At 45.5% G+C, this 24,779-nt stretch overlaps 1 protein-coding gene across 3 annotated transcripts in view; it reads left to right on the top strand.

The window, feature by feature from the left end:
• Nucleotides 1-24,779, top strand: part of KCTD20 (potassium channel tetramerization domain containing 20) — a 30,254-nt gene continuing 5,475 nt past the window's right edge. Inside the window, exons 1-7 of one of the 3 annotated variants that reach the window (XM_062509390.1) lie at nt 11,157-11,249; nt 20,601-20,797; nt 21,438-21,472; nt 21,575-21,717; nt 22,765-22,867; nt 23,386-23,506; nt 24,446-24,643. In XM_062509390.1, the coding sequence (XP_062365374.1) occupies nt 11,239-11,249; nt 20,601-20,797; nt 21,438-21,472; nt 21,575-21,717; nt 22,765-22,867; nt 23,386-23,506; nt 24,446-24,643 (808 nt within the window). In that variant the 5' untranslated portion in view covers nt 11,157-11,238. Of the gene's footprint in view, nt 67-11,156; nt 11,250-20,600; nt 20,798-21,437; nt 21,718-22,764; nt 22,868-23,385; nt 23,507-24,445; nt 24,644-24,779 lie in introns of those variants that run through there. The other 2 variants (XM_062509389.1, XM_062509388.1) reach the window with 2 other exon arrangements.

Here is a 24,779-nt window from a genome sequence, read left to right as displayed (position 1 = left end):
GGGCGGGCCTAAACGGCGGGGCCCCGCCCACCGCCCGCCTGAGGGAGCGGCCGCGGCGGAGACGCGGTGAGTGAGGCCTCGGCGGGCGGGGGGCTGGCCCGGGGCCCTGCGGGGCTTTGGGGGCCTCTTCCCGCTCTCCTCTGAGCTTCTGAGGTTCTTCTCCGTCCTCTCTGTGTTTTGAGGGCTGTTACGGGCCTGGGGGCGCCGGCAGTGCGCTATGTGTCCGGAAAAGGAGGTTGGGGGTGGGCTTTCCCGGCCCAGCGGGCATAGAGGGGGTTGCGGGGCCGAGAGGGGTCTGGGGGTCACAGGGAACGTGGGGGACGGAGCTGAGGGGCTCTCTGGGGGTCACAGGGAGCTCCGTTGTTGTGAATGGGCTTTGGAGGTGGCTCGGGGATAGTCTGGGGATCACAGGGGACATGGACGAGGGTGTCAGAGGTGATGAACGAGGGGGTTGGGGGGTGTCTGGCCATTACAGGGGATGTGGGGCTGAAGGGGTGTCTGGGGGTCACAGCGAGCTCTGTTATTGTCAATGTGCTTTGGAGGGGCCTGGGGAGCTTTGGGGGCTGCTCTGAGGGTGTTTGGGGACAGCACCTTGTGTGCACTGATGGGGAGCATACATGAGGATGGTGGTGCTGCGACCTTTGTAGTGTTTATTTGCAAAGGGGGTCTTCGGAGTGTTTCCTGTATTGTTATCCCTAGGTTAGCATTGCATCCTTGTGTCCCTGACATGGTCACGTTTTCCTGGGCTGTGCCCGGTGTCCTGTGGAGAGGCTGCTGCTGTGCCTACCACCCCCAGAATGGAACCAGCCTCCCCTTGGGGTGCTGGTTGGTCACACACCACCGTCCTTCGGGGGCTGTAGGCTGGTGCAGTGTTACTCTTAAACGTGTTTTTACACTTGAGTTAACCTTCCTTATCCTCCCTCCTTTCTGGCCCCACTGTGCTTTGAAAGGAACAGGAGTTTGTAAGGGGTTTTCCCCTAAATGGATGAGTGGGTTAGACCTAGGCCATGTCTGCTCATAGGCACATTTTTGTGTCAGCTGTGATCCTGCCTGTCTCTGTACTGCCATCTCAGTGACCTGACGCTCTTCAGGGAAGGGATGATAATAATGCAGTCTTGGGTATGAGGTTTAATAAGACCAAGGTTCAGGTGCTGCATCAGGGTCAATCCAAGCAGGGAATGAAGAGCTGGAGAACAGCCCTGGGTGAAAGACTTGGCCATGAGTTGCCCTGGTCACATGTGTTGGACTCAGAAACCCCAGAGCCCTGGGCTGAGCCCCAGTGTGGGCAGCAGGGGAGGGGGATTCTGCCCCTCTTCCCTGCTCAGGTGAGACTCCACCTGCAGAGCTGCCTCCAACACTGGGGTCCAGCACAGGAAAGACATAAAGCTGTTAGAGGAGACCACCGAGATGATCAGAGGGATGGAGCAGCTCTGCTGTGAGGAAAGGCTGGGATTTGGGATTGTTCAGGCTGGAAAAGAGGTTTGGAGTGACCTTATTGTGGCCTTCTAGGAGCTGAGGGGAGCCTGCAGAAAGACAGAAATAAACTGTTTTCAAGGGCATGGTGTGATAGGACAAGGGGGAAGGGCTTCACCCTGACAGTAGATTTGGATGGGATATTAGGAAGAAGTTCTTCCCTGTGAGGGTGGGCAGGCCCTGGCACAGGGTGCCCAGAGCAGCTGTGGCTGCCCCTGGATCCCTGGAAGTGTCCAAGGCCAGGCTGGACAGGGCTTGGAGCAGCCTGGGATAGTGGAAGGTGTCCCTGCCTGTGGCAGGGGCTGGAACAGGATGAGCTTTAAGGCCTCTTCCCACCCAAAGCATTCTGAGATTCTGTAAAACTGGGAGGTTGAGAACCTCAGTAAGGGAGAGCGTTTTGAATTGTTTTGCCAGGGTTGGTGCAACCTAAATCCTGTTGTAGCTGTAGATTATGGCTTTAAGGCAGAAAGTTCACCTGTGGTCCCTGTGAGAGCCCTATCCTCACCTCAGTCCCAGTCCTTCCTGCTGGCATTAGCAGCAGTCACAAACAGCTCCTTGGAAGGAAGCTGTGTCTGGGAATCAACAGGAAGGCTGAGCTTTCCCTGTTCACGTGTTGTTTACCCTGTGCAGGGGCTGTGAGGCTGCACTGCTCCCAGTCACCTGGCTTTGAGCGTTATAAATACCTCAGTGCTCAGTTCTCACATGTGTTTTCAGTGATCTGAGCACAAAAACAGTGAATTATTGGGGTCAAGAACTGTGGCTTAGTGTGTAGCCAAAGCTGCTTGTGAGAGTTATTATCCTCCAGACTGGATATCCATGTGCCTTTATTACAAATCTGTTTAGGGAAGCAGTCAGTTTCTGCTAAAATAAGTACACTGTTTATAGCATAACTCTGTATTTACATCACTAACAAATGCTCTTCTGCAAAGCAGCCTGTACAACAATTGTCTTTATTTTCCATAATAAAATCCATGTTCTGATCTTACGGCTGAAATGTAACAGTTTATGTAAACCAAATGAAGCCTGTGCAGACTGTGTCTAGACTTATTTCAGCTTATTTTAAAGCAGTTAAGGACAGGTTAAAGTAAGTTCTGCTGTCATGGAAATAGGTGTGTGTGGATTTATTGGTGTTCATTTCAAGACAGACTAATTTGCGGCACATGAAATACTTCTTGATATCTTTTGATGATGTCTTCTGCTGCCAGAATTAAAGGGATGAATTTTGTGTTTGATTTGGGCTTGAAAGGAATGACCTTTCTGGTAGGAGTTCATTACATCATTTTATTTTGGGGGAGCTTTCTGTTTTGTAGTCTCTCTCTATAAATGAGTGGAGTTCAGTGAGCTCAGTCAAGTTGCAGCGGCAGCTGCAAGAAGTTGTAGATGAAAGAACCAAACTGGTTATTTCTATCCTTCTTAACAGTGGTGAGAACCAAGCAGCAAAATCATTTGAGCTGTTTGATGTAAAGTGCATGTGCCTACAGGCAGGGAAAGTGAATATGGGGTTTTCTTGGGGCTGTTTATTTTCTAGGAAGGTTTTGAGACAGTTCTTGTAGTGGCAGATAAGATAGTAATGCCAGAAGCCTCATCACTGGTTGTGCTAACAGAAATTGAGGGTTGTTGGATGTGTCCAGTATAAAAATCACTCCAAGTTACACTTTGTTTTCCTGTGCTCCAGAGGTGGCCTTACCTGAGCTCTGCAAACCAGTAATTGGTATTTGCATCCCCAAAGTATTTTTAACCATCAGACTTGAGAAACTCTCTTACTTCAACTGATTTGATCATAAATCTGATCCTACCTCAGTCTGTTTGAAGTAGCTTCATGTTTTGGCATGCTCAGTCCTGCCTTCTCAGAATCCAGGAGGTTTCATAACCACTTGCTTGGAGTTTTCTCCAACAGCAGTACATTTTATGTGTGGTGGCTTAGTCTGTCTTTACAGGTCATGAGAAGTAAGAATCATGGTCTTATTTTATTAGTTGATGCTTTCAGCCCCGAGTTTGGGCAATGCCAGGATGTGTTTGTCACTCGACCTCATCTTGAACTTGTTCCATGTGCCCATGACAGCCAGCCAAGTGTTCAGTTCACTGTGTAGCAGTGCAGTGCAGTCAGGAGAATCAAAGTATAATATCGTGTAAAAGTGTTGCTATTAATTCTACTTTAAACACCTGAAAACCCATAAGCAGAAAATTTGGGTGTAGAGAAAAACAGATAACATTTCACTCTGTGTAATGAATTTGCTGTAAGGCTCCAGTGCTGTAGTTAACAACGTCTTTGTCCTCCTTTGCCAAAAGCTGTGATCATCAAGGGACATTGGCCAGGCAGTGGGACTGGATTAATAATTGCATCACAGAGTTGCAGAGTGTGTTTGGAAAGTCACTGCACGATGGGAGGTCAACTCATCCAAATAAATCATCCAAGTAACTGGGGGAAGGAGCCTTGCAGCACTCCTGAAATAGCACCTGTGTGCTCTCTCTTTGGTGCCTGTGCTTGCCAAAGTCAGTGTTGGGAGCTCTTCCTCCTTCTAGAAAGTCAAATCCTGCTTGATAAATGCAAAGTGAGTCTCCTGAAAGCTTCAGCTTGGGATGGACTCTGGAACTGCTGTGTTCTGCTTGGAGATCCCAGAGGAGTGTGTGGATAATGAGCTCTTTCTTGACAAGAAATATGCTGAGTTGCTGCCTGCTGGTAAAGGTCACTTGAGCTGTCTAAAGGATCTCCTGATTTTTAAGTGAGTTTCTTAATAAAAAGTTAATTTATCCAGAGGATCAGTGCATTAGTGGCTAATAACCCACATCCAGACAAGCAGCACAATAAACACCTTTGCTTTGGGGGAAGATGTAAAAGGATGGGAAGCCATCAGCATTTCTCTTTTCACTTTATTCATAAATAGCATAACCAGAGCTAACATAAAGTTTAGAAATTACCAATTTGGTGTCATTAACATTTTTGCAGAAACAGTTTGATTGCAATATCTGTTTTCTGGGGAGGCCTGGCCAGGCTGCTGATGAAAGGCAGTCTTGATTTCAGGTTTCTGATCCCAGTGTCCTCTCCCATTCCAACATGACAGTCGGGTAGCACTGCTGGACCACCTTTGCCAAGGTCAGTACAGTTTTGGGTCTCTGGCTTTTGGATGGCCTTGCCATGTGAATTGTTCATTGAACACCTCCCTGCTCTGAGCCATGGCAGAGCAGAGAAGCTGGGACTTGTAATGCAGGCAGTGGGGAGGGGATGTGTTTTGGGAGTGTTACAGGGCAGTAATTACAGGTACTGAAGTAGCTAAAGTCCTGGGACCTGCCTTCCCTGTGTTATTCCATCCGTTTTCACAACCATTTCTCTTCCCATGTCTTGCTCCACTTCTAATTTGCAGTCACAATGTGTCCTCCAGCTTCAGCAGAGACTTCATACTGGGCCCTGTGCGCTTTGGATCTACTTTTTGGAGTACAAAAGAGAACTAAGGACTTTTGAAGGGCAGCTGGTCCATAACCATAGGCCTGGAATTGAGAGGGAAAATCAATGTCTGTTAATCTTGGAAACACTGAACATGGGCTTTAGTTGCTGAAGCTCAACATTCAGTCTTTTCTTCTGCAATTTGTGGTTGTTTTCTTTTTGTTGTTGTTGTTGCCCTCAGAACAAGCTCAAATGTGTTATGTGCAGCTATTAAAAATGGTTTTAATCCATGGATTGCTCCCGGGAGCAGGAATGTTTAGCCATTGCTTTGGTTTTGCTACTGAACACACAAAATATAGAAGTACCCTTGTGAACTATAAAATGGAACAGTCATATGTATTCCACTGTCAGAGTGACTGAGAATTACTCAGCTTTTACTGCAAGAATAAAAAGCTGCCTGAAATTCAATACAGAAATAGCCAAAAGAAGCAATAAAAAGAGGTGATGGGAATGGACTAAAGATAGTGAAATGAGAGTATAGCTCTGTGTCAGGTCTGCCTCTGCAGTTTGTGGACAGATAGTCTAGATTAGGATGTGTTAGTCAGTCCTGCTTTCAGTGGCAGCAGTGTGTGTTGCAAGAACTGGGAAAAGAATGCATTTCCCAACCAGCTCCCATAAAACAGTGCTCTGTCCCTGACCTGTGTTGGGTGTCAGAGTTGAGTCCAGTGAATCAGGAAGTTTTCAGAAGGAAGCAGAGCTTGGCAGCCATAAAAACAGGACAAGTGATCCTTGTGACAGCAGTGAGAAGTGGTGTGTAGCAGTTAATGATTGCTGCTGCCACATGGCTTGTATGCAAAGTTTTGGCTATATAGCTTTGCAAAACAGATGAGGAAGATGTAAATAAGAAGGCCATGTTCAGTAAAAGAGAGGTTTTCAGTAAATGTAATTCCTGGACTAGAAAGCATAGCTGAGTTCCTCAGAGCCCAACTGTGCAGCTCGCTGTGCTGGGACAGCAGCTGGTCACATTTCCTGAGTCCACGTGAGGCCACTGGATGTCCTGTAAACTGTCAGGATTAAGCATCTGCCCCAGTCTGAGTGATATGCTCAGTTTAATAACCATTCACATAATTTTCCTAGAAGTGGTGCCTGTTTTATGACTGAATGACTGCATTTCTCAGGTTATTCTGGTAACTCGGATAAATTGGAGTGAGAAGTCCACAAAAGATGTGAGTAGGGAAAAAGCAAGAAGAGAGAAACTGATGGCAGCAGCAGCGGAGTTTCTGGATGGGCTGGAGATGAGCGGGGTGGATTTTCCAAGTCCCTCAGTTCATGTGCTCAGTTCAACATGACTGGATCAAACAGAGAAAAACAGAATGAGGAAGCTTTAACCTCCGTGAAAGTGAGCTCATTTCTTCTTCCTCTGAGCAAGTGGATTAAAAATCGTGGTGTTACATAATCTCTCCCCACAGAAAAGCTTCCGTCTGTCTGGAATGTTATCTGCTGTGGCAGTTGGTGGTTATGAATGAGTTCCCTAATCCATTGACAGAAATGTTCCAGCAGGCACTTGCAGACTTCCCTGTAGTCTAATGCTTGCTGAGAAGCCCTTGGTCAGATGTCAGGGGCTGATACAGCCTCAGGAGATGGACATGTACATAGCAAAGGCCTTTAAAGTGATAAAGGTTTTGGAAAAAAAAAAGACTTTGCTGCCTGTATAGGGAAAGGAATCCAAGTAAGAAACAGAAAAGAAATAGAGATTATTAAAATCTCAGGTTTTTATTTGCTGTTAAAATTTGATTTCTTAAATCCATGGAGTTTCTCTCGTATATATGAGCACAACCTGGCCTTTTTCTGTAGGATCTAATTTTTCTTTTTCCTTTCAGACTCACCAAGTTACAAATATGAAAAATCCTAGGATTATTCAGTCATGTGCAAATTAGATGATTCAGGTGTAATTGAGAAGTGGTTCAGCTTTAATGCAAAGCACCTAAAGATCCTAAGGTTTTGCCCATATCCAGGCTTTGCTGAGATCCATCCTAAGCATGTGTGAATTAGCTAATGTTTGAGTCACTTGGGACAGGCAGGTTTTACCTTTTACTCTAAATGCTGCTCATCTCTGGACTCAGCTGTGCTGCCCAGCGATTTCAAAGCTCTCTTTGAGTGCAGTCGAAGCCATCGATTTGGATGCTGCACTAATGGAGAATAATATTGATCATGAGCATTGCTTGGGCACGTGGGAGTGGAGCTTTCTCATTCCCAGGACTCTCTCCTGTTTCACGTCCAGTAATGGGGCTGGAGCGTGTCTGTCCCTGTTGCAGCTCGGGGTGAGGCCGTGGTGAGATGTGCTGGGTGGGGTGGGAAGGGCTCTGGGACAGCTCTGTCCCTGCTCCCGGTGTTCTGGGGGTGGAAATCCCCTCCCAGGGCTGAACAAGGCTCTCAGAAAGACCAGAATGAATGTATTTGATGCAAGGAGCTGTGTTCATGTGCAGCTTTGCTGTCAGGCCCAAGGAGTGATAAATGGCTGGGTTAGAGGAGGCCAGCTGGGGATGCTCTGCACAAGATACTGAAGTGAAACCAGTCTAATGATTTCTGTTACCTTCTGCTGGCAGAGCAAGGGGGAAACTAGCTTTGTTTATTGATAATTATAAAGCTTTGTGCATTAGCACTGTGCTATCTTTAAATGGTGTCCTGGCTGTCAAATGTCCCTGTTACAAAATGTTCTTTGCTAAGATCATGGGCCTCTCCTTTTTGAAGTTGGTTTTGAAAATAAATTTTTTTCAGAAAATTCGTTCGTATGCCATGGCTGTGGTACCTCTATGTATCTTGCCTTTGTGCTGTTATGTCATTCCAAGAGCATTTTAAAGGTGTTATGAGCAGCTATGGGAAATGCCACTTCATCAGCTGGAGAGTGGAATGGTTGCATTTCTGAGAGATGAAACCATTCTTAATGCAGAAAATAAAGTGTTCTCTAGCCTCTCACCCTGTGTGCTGTAGACACTTTGTGCTATCTTTAATTAGAAGGCTGTCACAGCTAAAGTAAAAATAACAACTCAAACCCTCCTGTGAATCAGACTGAGAGCCATGAGCCTTAAAGGCTTTACCTCTGGAGCAGCTGGAGCCCTGGCAAGGAAGGAGCACTCCAGCCCCTGGTGCTGTGTCTGGCACATGGGGCTGGAGGAAATGTTCCCTGCTGGGAGAGGTGCTCCAGCTTGAGCAGTGAGAGGTGACTGATGGCTTGTGTCTTCAGCCAGGCTGGCAAAAGCCACCTCGTTTCATGCAGGCCATGTAAAGAGCTCTAAAATGTCACAATGTGGTCACCTCTGGTCAGGTCTGAGTTGAAGTGCTCAGGTTAGAGGGAGCTGCTTTTGGGACATTTATAGACCCTTTAATTAGCAGGCTCTGCAGGAAAACCTATCTTCTTGTTAAGGATTTATTAAAATCACACATAAACTCTACTGCTGGAAGATGCTAATTAATTTGAGAATCTCTTGGATTATTCAGCAGAAGAGTGAATGTTCTTCACAAGGACGGGCTTTGAAGATAATTTCCTTGAAATAAGTAACTTTTAAAAAGTCCTGGCATTCCTTTTGCATGTTATCTCTGAGACAGACAGGAAACCAGCTCCAGTTTTGGTTAGAATATTGCTTGTCAAGGTAAAAACAAACCAGAGAGGCCTGCTCTGGAGTACACTTCAATTTTAGAACTTTCCCCTTTCAAGAGTGACCTTATCCAGTACCCAAATGGGCACCTTCCCTCAGCATGAAAAGCTCATTTTATGTATGTTGAAATAGGCATCTTCTCTGCCTTTTCAGTTAAATATATTTTTTGTGGTTATTTTCCTTTTTATTTTACTCCCTCAAAATACAGCTCCAGTTCCTGGCTAATTTTGCTGTACTGCAGCACTAGCCAAGTATTTTTGTGGAAGAATTATTAGTCATAGAAAAAAAACGTAATGGAATGTTCTTAGAAAGTGTTATAACTATGCTTGACATGTAAAATATTTATCCAGGCATGTAAACAAAGCAAGAGGTTTCTTGCCAATGTCCCCTTGTAAACCTTGGCTGGTTTGAAATCATGAACTGTTTTTCAGTTCTTGAAAATAAGGTATCAGGTTCTCTGCTGATATGAATTGCCAGAGTGCTAATGGTTGGCCTCACCTAGATGAAATTGTAGCCCCTGCTCTTGCCTTCCTCAAAATAAACCAGGAGGTGTTTTCCAAAGAGCTGTAATTGTGCTAAATAAAACTCCTGTGTTTATTTTGGTTTCATATTACTCAGTACTACTTGCAGTTACTAATGCAAGTGGAAGGAGCTTTATGTTTGTTTTGCTTTTTCTTATTGTTTATCTTAATGAGAATTACGTTTCGGAGAACTCTGTTCTAAGGACAACACTGATAATGTTCCCTTTGTGCCTCAGCTCAAGGAGCGTCTCTGCCCTTCCACAGGAAGATTCAGCTGTGGCTTTATCAGAAGAGGCTTCCAGTGTTGTGGTGAGATAGGGCAGTGCCCCATGGGGATGGCAGTGCCCCTGGCAGGGACCCCATGCCAGCCTGAACCATCCCAGACGTGGGGCGAGATCCCCAGTGCTGCCTGAGGACACCTGACTTTTGCCCAGCCTGCTTCTGCCCTTCCACACTGGACACAAACTGCTGCAAACCTCTTAACAGATCCTTGCAAATTTACTTGCATGCCATTGCAGCCTCCCTGGGTTTTTTTTTCTTGGGTTTGCTTTGAGTTTTGTCGTTGTTAATACTTTGAAAGCTCCTGTAATTGCAGCCAACTTTCAGAAACGTGCCACCTATTGTTAGTTTGCGGAGCTGTTGCCATGTCTTTGGTTAGAAATGAATGGCAGCTGGAGTTGTGGTGGATGAGCTGGGACTGAGGGAGCAGTTCCTTGTTGGGATCCCTTCCAGAGGAGGAAGGTGGAGTTTAGAGCTGCTCACTTTGTAAAATAAGAGCCTTTGTAAAATAAGAGTCAGAACAAGTAGGTGCTTTTTGCCGTGGGTGGACTATTAGAAAACTTTTTGTAGCAAATTAAAAGCTCTGTAAATGAGGAATTTTGGTTTAGGATATTGTCTCTGCTGAATTTTTAATTTTTACTTAAATGAATTAAAACTTGTGTAGTTCACAACACACTGGTAATACACCAGTGCTCATCTCAAGAGATCCACACTGGACAGTTGCTGTGCCAAAAACAAATAGGGTAATTATAAAACCTAATTTATAAATTATACACATACAAATTGTGATATATAAAAATATCTAAATCTATTCTATCTCCTGATGATGGCCACCAGCCTCACTTGGTGTGGGACACCTCTTGGTGATTAGAGGTTCTTGCTGTTTACATTCCCCCAGCCTCCTGAACAGGCCACAGGTGCTTTATAGCACCTGTATCCGGACAGATGAGAGAATTGGACATTAAAGAAATAAAATCTTGCCCCCAAACCAAAAGTAATAACAATTGTTTGCATACTACACTTAGTAATTCCCCCCCCCCCCCCGTTTTATTGCTTGGTTTTGTTTTAATGAAGAGCTCTCTAAAGGAATCTTTTCATTCAGGCTTGTTGGGACACATGTGCTTTATCACTGGCATTAGTCAGGTGGAAATAGTTTCCTGCTTGTTTAGACTCTTTGTATTAAAAATTATATATTATTGATGATATGTGATATACTTAATTCTGTTGTTTTTTGAAATTGTGTTTGGAGCAGTCTCTGAGCAATCCAGCTGTATCTTAGAGGAAAGCAGTAGGAAATAGAATCAATTGATTTAATAGTTGAGCTGTCAGAGGGCAATATTTCCAGGTGATAAACACATGCATTGCCTTGCCCGTGGTGCCAGAGCACTTAAGGGAAAGTGGTGGTTCTTATGGAGGCTCTTCAGCATTGCCCTGATAAAATAACTCATTTTATCTGCAGTTACTGTAAATTTGTTTGGCCCCAAGTCTTAGGGCTCCTGGGCTAGGGAATCCATTTGCACATATTTATGTACATAACCAAAGATTCTGCTGGCTAATTCCTCTCTGCAGTGTGTGGCAGGAGAGTGTTTTACCAAATAGCATCAAGGGGCTGACAGAATTGAGCCTTTTCTACTACACAATTCCTGCAAAAAACTGAATGAGGAATCTGGAGAGAGAACGATATTGGGGAGGCTTTTACTGAAAAGAGAAGACTCAAAGCTGTTACAGCACTGATAATATTCAAACTTTCCATGAATCAGCTGCAGGGACTTTTAACCTGAAATATTTACATGAATCAGCCGCCCGGCCTTTGGGGGAGTGACCAGTGCTGCTCAGAGGGTTTAAACTGCGGTGCTTTGCTGTGCCCTGGTGCTTCCCTGTGCTCCAGCAGGATTTCGGATCGTGGTGCAGGGAGCACCGAGCACGGATGAGCCGGCAGTAAGTGAGGGGTGCTTGGCAGAGGGTTACACCAGTTACACCAAGAAATGGGGGTGAGCAGGTCTGCTCAGGACTTCTGGTGGTGCTTGCAGGTGGATTAGATGCTCTGTTAGAACTCCAGCAGAAATATTCCTGTCCTTATGCTGCTTATAACTGAAAAATGGGACTTCTCGTCGTATAAATGCAGGAATTGAAATCCTGGGAATTTGGAATTAAGTTTGATAAAACTGCATAAGAACAAAATTCGAGAAATAAAAGTTTTGGTTTTTTTTTTTTTTTTAATCCAAAGGGATAAGGCAGCTCTTGCTGTCATGCTTTGCTGAAGTGTGTCGGATTTTCTGAAAGCTTTATAAGTACTTTGCAGCAAGTGGTTGAACAGAGAATACAACCAGACTGTTGTCAGCAGCACTTACTCTTGTTACAGGCTTTCACCTGAGTATTTGTAGCTTAGTTTAACCCAGGTGAAGAGAAGGTGTAACTCTCTGGCTTGAAACTTTATTTAGCTCAGTATTGTTTATTTTAGCAGGGAACATTTGTTTTTCCTGTCTCTAGACAAAAATATCTGGCTTCTATTTGCAACAGCTCATCTTTTGCCACATATTTTTTTCCATTTTCCCTGTTCAGATCTGTACACTCCAACCTTCTGCCAAGGAAGGAGGTGTTTGTTCTATATGGGCATGGCCAGCTTTATTAGAAGTGCTGAATTTAATCAGATAGCACTGGGAAAGATTCCACTGCCGTAGTGGTAAGAAGCTCTTCATGAGGATCAAATATAATTTTTCAGATGACTGTCTTTATTCCAGTATTGTGAGGAAATACCCTTTACAGTTCATTTAGGTTTGCTCTCTAACATGAGTACCCTGGGCCTCAGAGGGAGAGAAATAAAAAAGCAGGAACTTGTTGCTGTGGTGAGGAATTTTTCTCCTGTGGTGGAACACTGCTGGATGCATTTCATCTGTTCTGTTGATGAGGCTGCCACGGTGTGACCTTTCTATTTTGGGAGAGTCTGTAATAGGTTACATCCAGTTCATAAATCTCCATTATTTTTCTGCAGGTGTCAGTCTTGGTGATTGTAAGTTGGCAAAAGAAAAGCTGCCATGAGCATTGGGCACTGGTGAAGGGTCAGCTCAGAGCATAAACTGAGCACCGGTGGTGACAGAAGGACCTGGTGACCCCCCGGGTCATAAATCAAGGTGTGCAAGAGCAGTGTTAAAAACCCATATTGCCAACTGTAGTTTTGAATTGCATTTGTAGAAACAGTAGATTTTTGTTGAGCTTCAAGTAAATGAGTAAGTCAGTAAACTTTGCTAACAGTGCAGCACTATGCACAGAATGGGAGAAACAATCAGGCATTTCATCAGCCTCCTTGCTGTCTCTTGCCAACATTTTCAGGCTGTCCTGCATTGCATCAGTCAGGCCTACTGGACATTATTTTCCATCTATCATTTGAAGCCAGATGGAAAATGAATCCTCTGTATATTGATAGAGTTACTTCATAACAAGGGAAGAGCTTTTTGTCATGTGCCTGTGCTGGTCCAACCTATAAATCAGCTTTTACTGTCTGCTCGTGTTTGTGTTGGGAAAATGAAATGAGGATCAGTAGGAGGTTTGTGAAAAGCACATGAAGGTTGCAGTTAGATGTTTTCTCTCTGCTGCACCCAGGTGAATGCACTTCCATGTTGTGCTCCAGGTGTATCTACAGGTGCCAGGGAGTGGCAACCCCACACTGGCCAAGTCTCACCTTGCCCTGAGCATCTCTGTTGGTTCAGGTGCACAGGGCAGTGCCTGGGGCTCAGCCTGGAAATGCCCATTTTCCTGGCTGGGAGGGACCTGAGGAGCCAGGCTGGGAGAGTTGGGGGTGTCCAGCCTGGACAGAAGAAGGCTCCAGGGAGATCTTAGACCCCCTCCCAGTGCCTAAAGGGACCCTAAGAGAACTGGAGAGGGATTTGAGACCAGAAGTGACAGGACAAGGAGAATGGCTTCCCACTGCCAAAGGGACAGATGGGATATTGGGAAGGAATTGTTCCCTGGGAGGGTACTGAGGCCTTGGCACAGGGTGCCCCCAGCAGCTGTGGCTGCCCCTGGATCCCTGGGAGTGTCCCAGGCCAGGTTGGACACTGGGGCTTGGAGCAGCCTGGGACAGTGCAAGGTGTCCCTGCCCATGGTGAGGGGTGACACCAAGGGGTCTTTAAGGTCCTTCTTAGTTACAGAATGAGCCATCATGTCTGATCTATTTTTTTAATAAAGGAGAACATTTCATTTTTTGCCTTTCTTTCTACTGGATGAGTTCCTGTCACTCTGCACAGCCCTCTGGAATGCCTCCCTGGAACTGGGAAGTTTTTATTGCAGGGGAACTGAGATGACAGGCAGAATCCTTGTTTTCTTTTTTTCTTCTCTCTCAGAAAGTCTTGATGATCAGAAACAAAGTTATTATGAAAATTAGAAGTTGGATTGCTACTTATTTGCCAATATTACAATTTTTCATATCAAGTTTGATGACTGCTTTTTTACTTAACCAATATTACCCAGCCACGAGGAGATCATTATCTCGGAGCTGTATTCCCTGCTGTGGTTTATACCTGACAGGGATTCCCCTAATCCTTAGGTACAGGAAACACTTCTTATGTATCTCAAGGCCATGAGATTGCCACTTTTCTCTCGAAGTAGAAAGTCAATCATCGCTAATTTGTTTCTCTGCTTTTGTGTTTAGAGAAACTTTTGGCATATTCTAAGGAGACCTTTTAAGAATTTATGCTGGGTTTGGCTGATACAAAATTTGTTTTCTTCCTAGTATCTTATAAGGGGGCTGTGGTTTGGATTTTTGCTGGAAAAGAGGTTGATAAGGCAGAGGTGTTTTAGTTACTGCTGAGCAGGGCTCACCCAGAGCCAAGGCTGTGTTCTGCTCCCCACTCATCAGTGGGCTGGGCATGCACAGGAGCTGGGGGGCACAGCCAGGCCAGCTGACCCAGGGATGGATATTGCACTCCTTATGGCATCATGCTCCGTGTATAGAGCTGGGGGAAGAAGGAACAGAGGGAGTGTTAGGAATGATGGTGCTTTTCTTCCCAGGTGGTGGAGCCCTGCTTTCCTGGGCATGGCTGAACACATTCCTGCCCATGGAAAGTGGGGAAGGAATTCTTTTTTTTTGTTTTACTTGCATGCACAGCTTTTAGAGTTATAGAATGCCAGACTGGCTTAGGTTAGAACGAACATTAAAATTCATCATATTCCACCCCTGCCATAGGCAAGGACACCTTCCACTGTCCCAGATTGCTCCAAGCCCCAGTGTCCAACCTGGCCTTGGACACTCCCAGGGATGGGGCAGCCACAGCTTCTCTGGGCACCCTGTGCCAGGGCCTTCCCACTCTGACAGGGAACAATAAATTCCCAATATCCCATGTAACCCTGCCCTCTGGCAGTGGGAAGCCACTCCCCTTTGTCCTGTTACACCAGTTCATTATGAGCAGTCCCTCTATGGCTTCCTTGGAGCCCCTTCAGATCCGGGTAGGTGCTGTGAGGTCTCACATAACCTTATCTTTACCTCTTAAAATATCTGGATCTCAAGCCACAAGTTGCTCTCCCCATCCCACAGGGAGCAGTGAGCACGTGGCTGTTTGGGGCTCAGTTGCCATTTGGGGTTAAACCAGGACACAAATTAAAGCCAGGCTTTAGGCAGTGTGGAAGGACGTGCAGTTCCATTAGAAATCCATCTTGTTCTCAGTGTAGGACTGTGGAATTAGGTCAGGCACGCCTTGTGTACGCGTGTTTCCTGCTTGCTCATATTTCTGAGAATAATTGTACATGGGAATGTTTTTGTAGACTTAAAGGAGTGTTGTCACCTTAAAAATGAGTTGTTTGGAGTTTTATTTCAGTCATGATGGTTAGGCTGTGGTTTAGGAAGAGGGGAGGATTGTTCACCAGCTGATTCACTCACTGCTGGTCCTTCCTCACCGTTTGCAAACCAAATGGTGAAGTAAAGCCACTTGTTTCTGCTATTTTTACTTTCTTACACCTTCTCTCTTGCCATGCCAGATGATAGTGAGACCCTGTATGAGCTGTCAGGTCTTACAGCAAGGGCTTTACTCCTCAATGGATTTTGGCAGCTCGGTTTCTCATTATTTTTCTTTGAAGTTTCTGTGAAGTTCTTCATACCTAAAATTTTCTATAATGGCTCTTTTAAAAAATTCTAATGATAAGTAGTGTATATTTATAAATATTGTATTTATGTAATACAATAAATAAAAAGTAGAAACCAGCATGTTTGTACTGATGCTTTTGTATTCTCTTGCTCAATAAATGTGCTGTATCTAGATGGGTTTTCTCTGCTGGCCACGTTGCAGTATTTGAGGTTTTTTTTCATGGCACACATCACCTTGTTCATAGTGCTCTGTGCAAGTGAATCCATTCAGCTCTTCCAGGAATTGGGTGAGAGCTGTGTGCCTTGGGAAGTGGCTTTGGATGTGTTTTGGACTCCTCAGGGTGGGGAAGGATAATGTGCTGGAGATGTCACAGCCTCTTTACATTCCAGAACACTTCCTTAAGGATTGCAAAGAACAGGGATCAGCCTCTTTATCTCTGCAAAGCATTTGCAGCATGAATTGTTTGTACCGCTGGTGCATTGCAAAATTAAAGTGTTTCCACTTCGTGACTAAAAACAGTTTAAATATGACTTCCATGTTTTTGCCTTAACAAAAGACAAGGCTCTAGACAAGTTCAAATAGAGATGATTTCAGTGGGGCCACCAGCACGGGGTCTGGAGAACAGAGATATTCATGATGTTCTTGACATTGTTGTGTTCCAGAGGAAGGAGGGGCCCACATGTTCCAAGTATGGCAAAACCAGCGGCCAGAGCCAGATGGGAATTTTGATTTTTGATTCTGATACTGATTCCCTTTAAAAATTTTAAATCCTAGCCTTTCTCTGGCTGTGGGAGCTCTTTCTCTGGCCTTTAGTGCTGAATGTGACGTGGGGGCTTTTGCAGCTGCTGAGTGCCCAGCTCCCACAGTCCAGCTGTGAGGCTTCAGCTCCTCTCTGGACTGGTCCTTACCTAATCCTTCAGGATCTGAGCACGCCAACAAGTCACAGACAAGTGAGGAAAGACATCAGGGTGCCTGTTCACTGCTCCTGAGCCATTCAGTGGTACCTGGCAATTTACACTTCCCAGAGGGTGGAAGGAAACGTGCATGGAAGGAGCCTCTAAGGAGGGAGGTAACCTGGGAGTGTTTGTCCTGCTAGCACAGGGGAACTGCTGGTGCAGGGCCAGGGAGCTGAGCAGTGAACGTGCTCCAAGTCAGAGTAACACCTGAGTAGGCAGTGGGCCTGCTGCTCTGATCCTGAGGATTAGGTCTCTGCCTCTGTCCCTGTTTTCTCTCATAAAACACTTCCCTGCAGTGCTTCCCAGGGCTCTTAGAAGCAATGAGCAGTTAATATTTGTAAAAAGCTTTGAAGCTGAATGGTGCTAATTATTATTTATAGGCATTCATTCTCACCACGGGTAGTTCTCCTTGATCCTGGGCATGAAAGGGAACCAGGACATTTGTAAGCTGGTCAGGCAGGAGTTCACCATTGAAGTCTTTATGTACTTGTTTCCCCACTGGGTTCTGCATGTGTTTGCAATATATTTGTCACGTTAAATGACTCGTTTGGGGATTTATTGTACCAGCCAGATGTGCCAAAAGATCTTTCCTCATTTCCCTTGATTCTGCTGACACACGACATGCAGGATTTGGGCATGCCAAGAGGCAGCAGAAGACAGGGAAATGCCATCAGGCTGAGCTGGGTCAGATGATCAGGACTGGATGTCCCACTTCCAGGAAAGAGGAAAGTCAGGTCTTATGCTTAGGAGAGCCACCACATTGCAAAGAGCAGCTGTTTTTAGCGGGTTTTGCAGGTGCTCAGTTTCATGTAACAGAAAAGGAGGAGAAAGATGTCAAACAGCTGGGGCATTTTTTCCCTGACAATCCTGCTTAGCAGATTAAGCAGCAGAAGGGGGGAACAACCAGGGAAAATAAGTGTATTGTAGTTCCTGCATAACTGGTGATAGTTCTGGAAATAATTTCTAGGCTGCTGTAGTTAAGGACTCTACTGAAGGGTCTGCAGGGTCTCTGCTTTTGTTTCAGAGCTTGAGGTGATGAACAAAGATTTCAACATTCACCCAACCCAGTTTGTTTATTGTGAAATTCAGTCTGTTGGTGTTTCATGCTATTTGACATCACTTAAATGGGGTTTGTAAGGCAGAGCTCTGGGGAAGTTACAGAGTCTAAGTGTCCCTGAATAAAGCTGCTCTTTGCCTTCATATGCTCTGCTTATTGATCTGATTTCCTGCATAATTTCTCCTCTCTGCTGAGTAATGCATTAAATAATCAAGAGATTGTTCAGGCAGCACAAGGGGAGGTTGTTGGCAGAGCTGCAGCAGTTGAGCGCTCGTGGAAGAAAGAGGTCCAAGAAGTAAATTTTATGCTTATCTTGTTTTTTTGATGGAGTTCTTGTCAACTCACAGAGCAAATTCTATTCCCTGGTGAGTGTGGTAGGATCAGCTTTGTCAGGGATGTTGTTTCAATACAAAAAAAGTTAATGCAGGGGAAGAGTTCTGAGCCACAGCCCAGTGTGGTGTCTGATCCTCTGAGCCACCTGGGCTGGTGGGAGGTGTTCCTTGAGATGCTGTAAGGTCCCTCCAGCCCAGAGCATTCTGGGGGTTCCTTCTGACAGCCAGCAAATCTCAAGAATGACTCCCCTTAAGGGCTTCCCCTTAGGCTTAGGGTTATGATTATATATCTGCTCAACAAGGGTATTCTTTTCCCCATCTCGAAATACTTTTCCCTAAGTAAATCAAGCTGCATTTTAAAAAAACAGGTTTTGGCTTTCAGTGCAGTTATCAAATTTTAAAGCATTTTGATTCAGATTACAGCTTGCAGAATGTTCTGAGTTGAAAGGGACCCACAAGGACAATTAAGTCCAGCTCTTCAGTGAATGGCCCATGCAGGGATTGAATGTACAACCTTGGTGTTATCAGCATCATGCTCCAGCCAGCTGAGCTAATCTCAGGGTCAAAACATACAATGTAATCATTCAGTGAATGTCTTTGAAATCACAATATTAGTTGTATAATTACTTTAACATTTGCAGTCTTGAAAAATTCCATTTCCTCACAATAATTACAGTGCTGTGGAACAGGGGAAGAGGTGACGTTTTGTTGCACTGGACATATTGTCAACTCTGGAATTGATTTAAAGGCTTTGGGGGGGTTTGGCTTGTTTTCTCCCCAGGGTGTTTTAGAGTATGTGGGTTCTCCTATTTAGATTTCCCTCCACACCCCTGTGTCCCACTGCCCAACGCTGCTGGACTTCCTATCACCCCTTTGCTGCTCTGACACACAAGAGAAGAGGGCAGAGGGTTGCTCAGGTTGTCTGCACGGAGTTTGTGTTACCTTTGTTCAGGTGAAAGATGTGTTCTTGTGTGACCAGGTCCATCCCACTTCAGATGTCAGGAAAGGTTTTTCCCCCAGAGGTGCTGGGCACTGCCCAGGCTCCCCAGGGAACAGGCGCAGCCCCGAGGCTGCCAGAGCTCCTGGGACAGGATGGGATTGTTGGGCTGTCTGTGCAGAGCCATGGGCTGGACTCAGTGATCCCTGTGGGGCCCTTCCAGCTCAGGATATTGCATGATTCTCCCTGGAGGATGTTTGGTCACACACTTCAGTTGTGGGTGGTCCCACAAGCAGCAGGGACGTGGGTTCTTATACTGATGTTCTCCTCCAACTCAAGATATTCCATGAGCCTATTCCCTGGCGCGAGGTAGCATTCACAGGGGTTTCTGCTGGGACTGCTGAGGGGTTTCTCCAGGGTTCAGGCAGCCAGGACAGGAAAGCAGCCTGGAAGGTGTGGGGAGAGGGAGTTTTCCCACACTGGGTATTTTGGTGAGAGCAGAGGGGGAGGCAGTGCTCCAGGTGCTGTTCAGGTTGCTGGGACTGAGATGACCCCTGGGGACTCCTTGTGTCACTGTTCTGCCAGCCAGAGCCTTTAAAAAAAGAAATTGTTTTGTTGTTGCCAAAAATCTTCCTTTGGATGACCATCACATAATGTGTAAGCAGCAGATTTTCTGAAAATATACAGATATAATAGTACTGGCAACTTAGAGTTGGGCTTACAGAGCAAAAGGAATGAATTGTTATTCCTTTTTTAAATTCTCATTAAGAACAAAATGCTTAATTCAGACTGCCAGTAACGATGGGCTTGAAACCCACCACTGAACTTCTCATTAAGGCCTTCACCCTCAGCAGGTGCTGGCCAGAAAACTCAGCAACTCTGACTTGGCATTTTGCTGTTTTATTAGTGCTGTGTTTTATCTGCTTTATCTCTGCCAGGCGTCAGAGATGGCACCCGCAGGCTCTGCAGTCTTCACTCAGCCAAGAGAAAGACACAGGACAATTGTTCTGCAGGGGGGAAAGTGGAAAAATTCATTAACGAGGAAATTGGTGTTTTATGTTTGAGAGAGTGAAAGGAAAACACTTGAAGCCAAGAAAGGAGAGCTGGTTTTTGTCCAGGGCCAAACAAACACCAGAGAGAATGAGGGAAAGAGACAGCAAAAAGATCTGATCTGTTAGGAGATACAAAGGAGTGAAGTGGGTCTTAAAGACAGAAGGAGGAATTTTACTTGGGAAGAAAGGAAACTGTGTCTGCATGTGCTGGAAGAGCATTCCAGATGTGAGTGGCACTGGTTAAAGCATTGTGTATGGGGCTGCTCCAGCCATGGCTGTTCTGCACCATACAAGTGTTTGTTGTGGGACTGCAGTGGGTTAAATACTGGGGGGTGCACTGTGTTACAGCACGGCATAAATCAAGAAGAAAGAACCAAAACCAAGCAATGACTGGAAGCAGGGAACCTCCTGGTCAAACCTCAGAGTGGTTAAAAGGCAATGCCTGAGCTGTTAAATGGGAAAATGTTATATATAACATGGCTGTGACCATGTTACAGAGCTCATTTGGCCAGGACTGGGAGTCAAGAATATAAACATTTTTAAAGGGCTGTAGAGGCCTGGAGGAGTTGCCAGGAAGGTATTTGCAGGAACATACATCTGATCTAAAGACATCAGTGGCTTTAGACTTAGCTTTAAAAAAGTGAAGATCTGTAGAGTAAATAGATTTAATAGACTCCTGATTATTTTAAAATCTTTTTTCCCCTCTTCCCAGGTGAAGGTAGGGGCATAACTAGCACCATAAGCCTCTGAAACAGTAAAATCCCTGAAGAAATGCCTTTTGAGCTTGAGGGACCTCGTTTATGGTACCAGATGGAGGAATTTGAACTTCATTGCTTGGGAGTTTCTTCCAAAATTAACAACCTGGATTTTCTCTCCAGCTCTTCTCTTAGGAAACGCCACCAACTCCTCACAGCACGGAGGCCCAGCATGAATGGGAACTGTGCTGGGGGCACAGACTGGGTGAGAAATCTGGAGTCCAGTTGTCCTGTGGAAAACAGAAGTGTAGCAGCCCATGAGTTAGAAGAAAGTTCTGTGGTGTTAGGAGGTCACAGCCCTGCAGTTCCCAGGACTGAGGGTAAGGATAACGCCCTCAACCTTGCAATCTGTAAGGGAGATTATTTTTTGGGCTTTTAAGGGGTGTTCTGTTTCGGAAAATGTTCCAGTATCACAGGGCAATTTGCACTGGGGAGTATGTGCCCTGCCTGTGCCAGGCTGCTCTAAAGGACAGAAGTTCACAGCAGAGTTCAGCATCTTGGCAAGCCCATCCCACAGCAATGCCCTGGCCAGCCTGGAGCTGGCCCTGATCACTACAGGCATCTGGACAGTCCTGTGTGCCCACCAGGGCTGGCACTGGGCACTGCTGCCTTCCACCACTCTGGTGAAGTGTGTGCTGCTGCTCGGCTTCCTGTGGGAGTCCTGCCAGCAGGCTGGGTCTGTATTCAATTGTCTTGTTTAATTCCTGTGCTCCTGCTCTTTGCACTTGAATTTGTCTTGCTTTAACAGGGAACATTAAGCCCCATGGCTCACCAAAACATCCACTTGCTGGTTCAGTTCCATAACAGCCTAGTTTTAAGTCATATAACATCACCTTGACAGTTATGGCATCCTTAATTATTGCATGACTCAGTTTTCCCATTTCAGTAGGAAGTGTTACTATGAAATGATGTTGTTCAATTAATTCTCTCCTCCCCTTGCAATGTTTGTTTGTCCCTCAGGTTTGGATTCTGAATGCCGACACAACACCTGCTCAGTAAGTCCCCAGATCAGTGGCATGCTGTCTGCTCCTGAAGAGCCTCACACCTGCCATATCCCAGAAGGAAATAAGAGACAGCTGGAGTATTTTAATACCCAGGAGCGCCATGGATGCTGTGCATTGTCTTCAAGCAGCAGTTCCCAGACAGTAGCTCCAGAGAAAGTGACCCTGGTGGTGGATGGCACCCGCTTTGCAGTGAATCCCCAGATCTTCACTGCTCACCCTGACACCATGCTGGGAAGGTGGGTCGCTTCTGTTACCTTCAAGACAGTCTAAATTTGGTTTTTTTAATGGAATAAATATGCAATGTTTGTATTGTGATTTCATCTGTACACACTGTGACCTCAGTTAGAATTTGGCTGTGAGTGAGGTCCAGAAGACATGACCAGATAGAGAGTTTGTAGTTTTCTAGATAAATCTCCCTTTGGTCCATGTCCATCAAAAAATGCACACTTTTAGCCAAAGGTGGTTGCCTTTTGCCTTCTCCCCAAGTGTTTACCTGGTCTGTCAGCTGAACATCTGTCCCCAGCTGATAACCTTGCTCCTGAATGGGGAATATGATAATGCTCCATCCCCTCCTGCTGCCACCTCTTGATACTCCTAAAAGAGAAGTTACTCAGCTCCTGCTGAGAGGTTGGAGCCCGTTGCTGCACCAAGAAATCCTTGTGTGCTCTACTGCCAGCACTTTCCCCCCTCTCTGACCGAAGAGTTCTGTTGGGTCACTGACCCTTGCACTGACACTTGCATGGGTTACTGTGTAAAACAAGGCATCTAAAGCCATGTGGAGTTATCCAGTGTAGGTCAGTGCAAGAGCTTTACTGACAGGGGATTTTCTGCCCCAGGACTGAAAGATCTGTTCCTTTGGCCTGCTCCTTAGAGTTCAGTAGCCACAGCAACAGAGGCCAGGCCTCCCTGAGCCAGCTCTTGTCCTTGTTTACTAAGGAAGAGATTGGAGTGGAGGTTTAAGTTACTGTATCTCTCTGTCATGCTGGGCATCATCACAGAATCATGGAATGGGCTCATCTGCAAGGGACCTTAAAGCTCAGCTTATTTCACCCCCTGCCATGGGCAGGGACACCTTCCAATGTCCCAGGTTATTCCAAGCCCCATCCAGCCTGGCCGTGGACACTTCCAGGGCTGGGGCTACCACAGCTTCTCTGGGCAGCCTCTGCCAGGACCTCCTCGCCCTCACAGGAAAGAATTTTTTTTAACCCCCGTGCAGCAGTTTGTCTCTGGAATAAATGCATTTCAGTGTTCTTGTGCACTTACATGCTTCTTTACTTCTTCAGAATGTTTGGGCCAGGCAGAGAATACAATTTCACCCGGCCAAATGAGAAGGGCGAGTACGAGATCGCGGAAGGGATCAGCTCAGCCGTGTTCCGCACCGTGCTGGTAAGGGCAGCTCTGCAGGTGGGGAGAAAAGAAAGAAACCATCTGTTTGTCACGTGTGCACAGCTGAGCCATCTCCAGGCAGCTACACTCCCTGGGACGTGCTGGTTTTATGTTTTGCATTGTGATTTCTAAAGAAAAAAATATAGCAGGCTTTGGTAGAAGTTCACATTCCAGATATTTGCTCGTGTTGCCTTTTACCTTTTCTGTGTCCTGCTGTTGTAGTTCCTTAGCTGTATCCTGACCTTGTGGTTGCCTATAAATACATATTGCATGTGAGATGTTAAGAAAGCCTGTGCCATGGAAGAGCTTTAGCTGAAGCTCATAATTTATCAGACCCTAGAGGACCTGCAAAAAGATGTAGATTCTCAGACAAGCAGGGCTGTTTTATTGTACACAGAGCTATAAATAGTTTCAGTATCTCTCTGATATTAGTAAACAAAATAAAGAACTAATTAGGAATTATCATAGTCCAAGATGTTCTTAATTTTTCTCTCCAAAAACTGTCCTTTTATTCACAGGATTATTACAAAACTGGAATCATTAACTGCCCCGATGGGATTTCCATCCCAGACCTTCGAGACACATGTGATTACCTCTGCATAAACTTTGATTTCAACACAATCAAATGTCAAGATTTAAGTAAGTATGGAGAGAAATCAGCTCTTAGGATTTCATCTATAGGGCATTCAGTACTCTGATCCTGATTCAGTGCAGTTCCTAACCTTGTGCTTTAGTTTAAGCATGAACATGTGGATTTCCCTGGGGCTCGAGTTGCATTTAAACAGCTTATTTTTGGCTGCTTCAATGCAAAGTGAAGTGACCGAATCCTTCAGAACATAGGCACTTTGCTCCAAAAGCAAATTGTAAACATTTTAGTGTCTTTTTCTAACAGAGGCTGAGCAGAACTTGCTGTTACTGCCAGCAAAGTGAAGGCTAAAAGCAGGATTATAACCCCTATGCAAAATGTACCAGAGAATCATGAATAATTTAAGCTAAAGACTGATGGGCAGAGCAGGAGCCAAGGATACCAAATCTGGAGAGTAGTAGAATACCAAGCATGAAGGGATTTGATTTGGACCAGCTTTTTGGTGGGCATGCTGGCAAAAAAGAAGTACTTTTAACACAGGCAGGTCTGTGAAAGGCACTCTATCAAAATGGGGTGTGTGGTATCATAACACAGGCTATGGGTGGAATTTCCTGCCCTCTTCTCTGGTGAGTGATCATAGAGAAGGCAACAAAATGCTCTTTCAAGGGCAGAGGTTACTGCTGGAAATTCAAGTTAAGTATCGTAATGAATTAATTATTCAGTCTGTTACTGTTTCACTGTATTGATTGGAGCTTGGTGGGTTTTTAATGGGAATGGAATGGTTCTGCAGTGAAATTTGCATCCCATTTGAAATGCAGTCTGCACTTCTGACTTTGCCAGTTCTGGATCTGGAGGCTGACAATTTGTCTGAACATATGTTGAGCATTTTGTGTGAAGAAGAATTCCGGCTGTGCTCTCGGATGGATCTGGGAAGTGCAGAGGTGAGATATTCTCATGCTGTAGCAAAGCTCCTGTGATGTGTGTCTCCTCAGGTGCTCTGTTACACGAGCTCTCCAATGATGGGGCTCACAAGCAGTTTGACAGCTACCTGGAGGAGCTGATCCTGCCCATCATGGTGGGCAGCGCGAGGAAGGGGGAGCGGGAGTGTCACATCGTCGTGCTGACCGACGAGGACACCGTGGACTGGGATGAGGATCATCCACCTCCCATGGGAGAGGAGTATTCACAAAGTAAGGGCTCTGCACTCTGTTCCACACACACCTAGCTGTTGCAGTAATTATATCGAGATGGAAATGACTGGCATCACCACCAGTCCTTTATTAGAAAACTTTTTGTGCCTTCTTTCAATGGGCTTCTTTCAGGCAA

Source organism: Cinclus cinclus, chromosome 27 (genome assembly GCF_963662255.1).
Source record: "Cinclus cinclus chromosome 27, bCinCin1.1, whole genome shotgun sequence".
In the NCBI taxonomy this organism is placed as follows: domain Eukaryota; kingdom Metazoa; phylum Chordata; class Aves; order Passeriformes; family Cinclidae; genus Cinclus; species Cinclus cinclus.
Note: the sequence above shows the minus strand (reverse complement) of the source record. Positions and strands in the feature narration are given on the sequence as shown.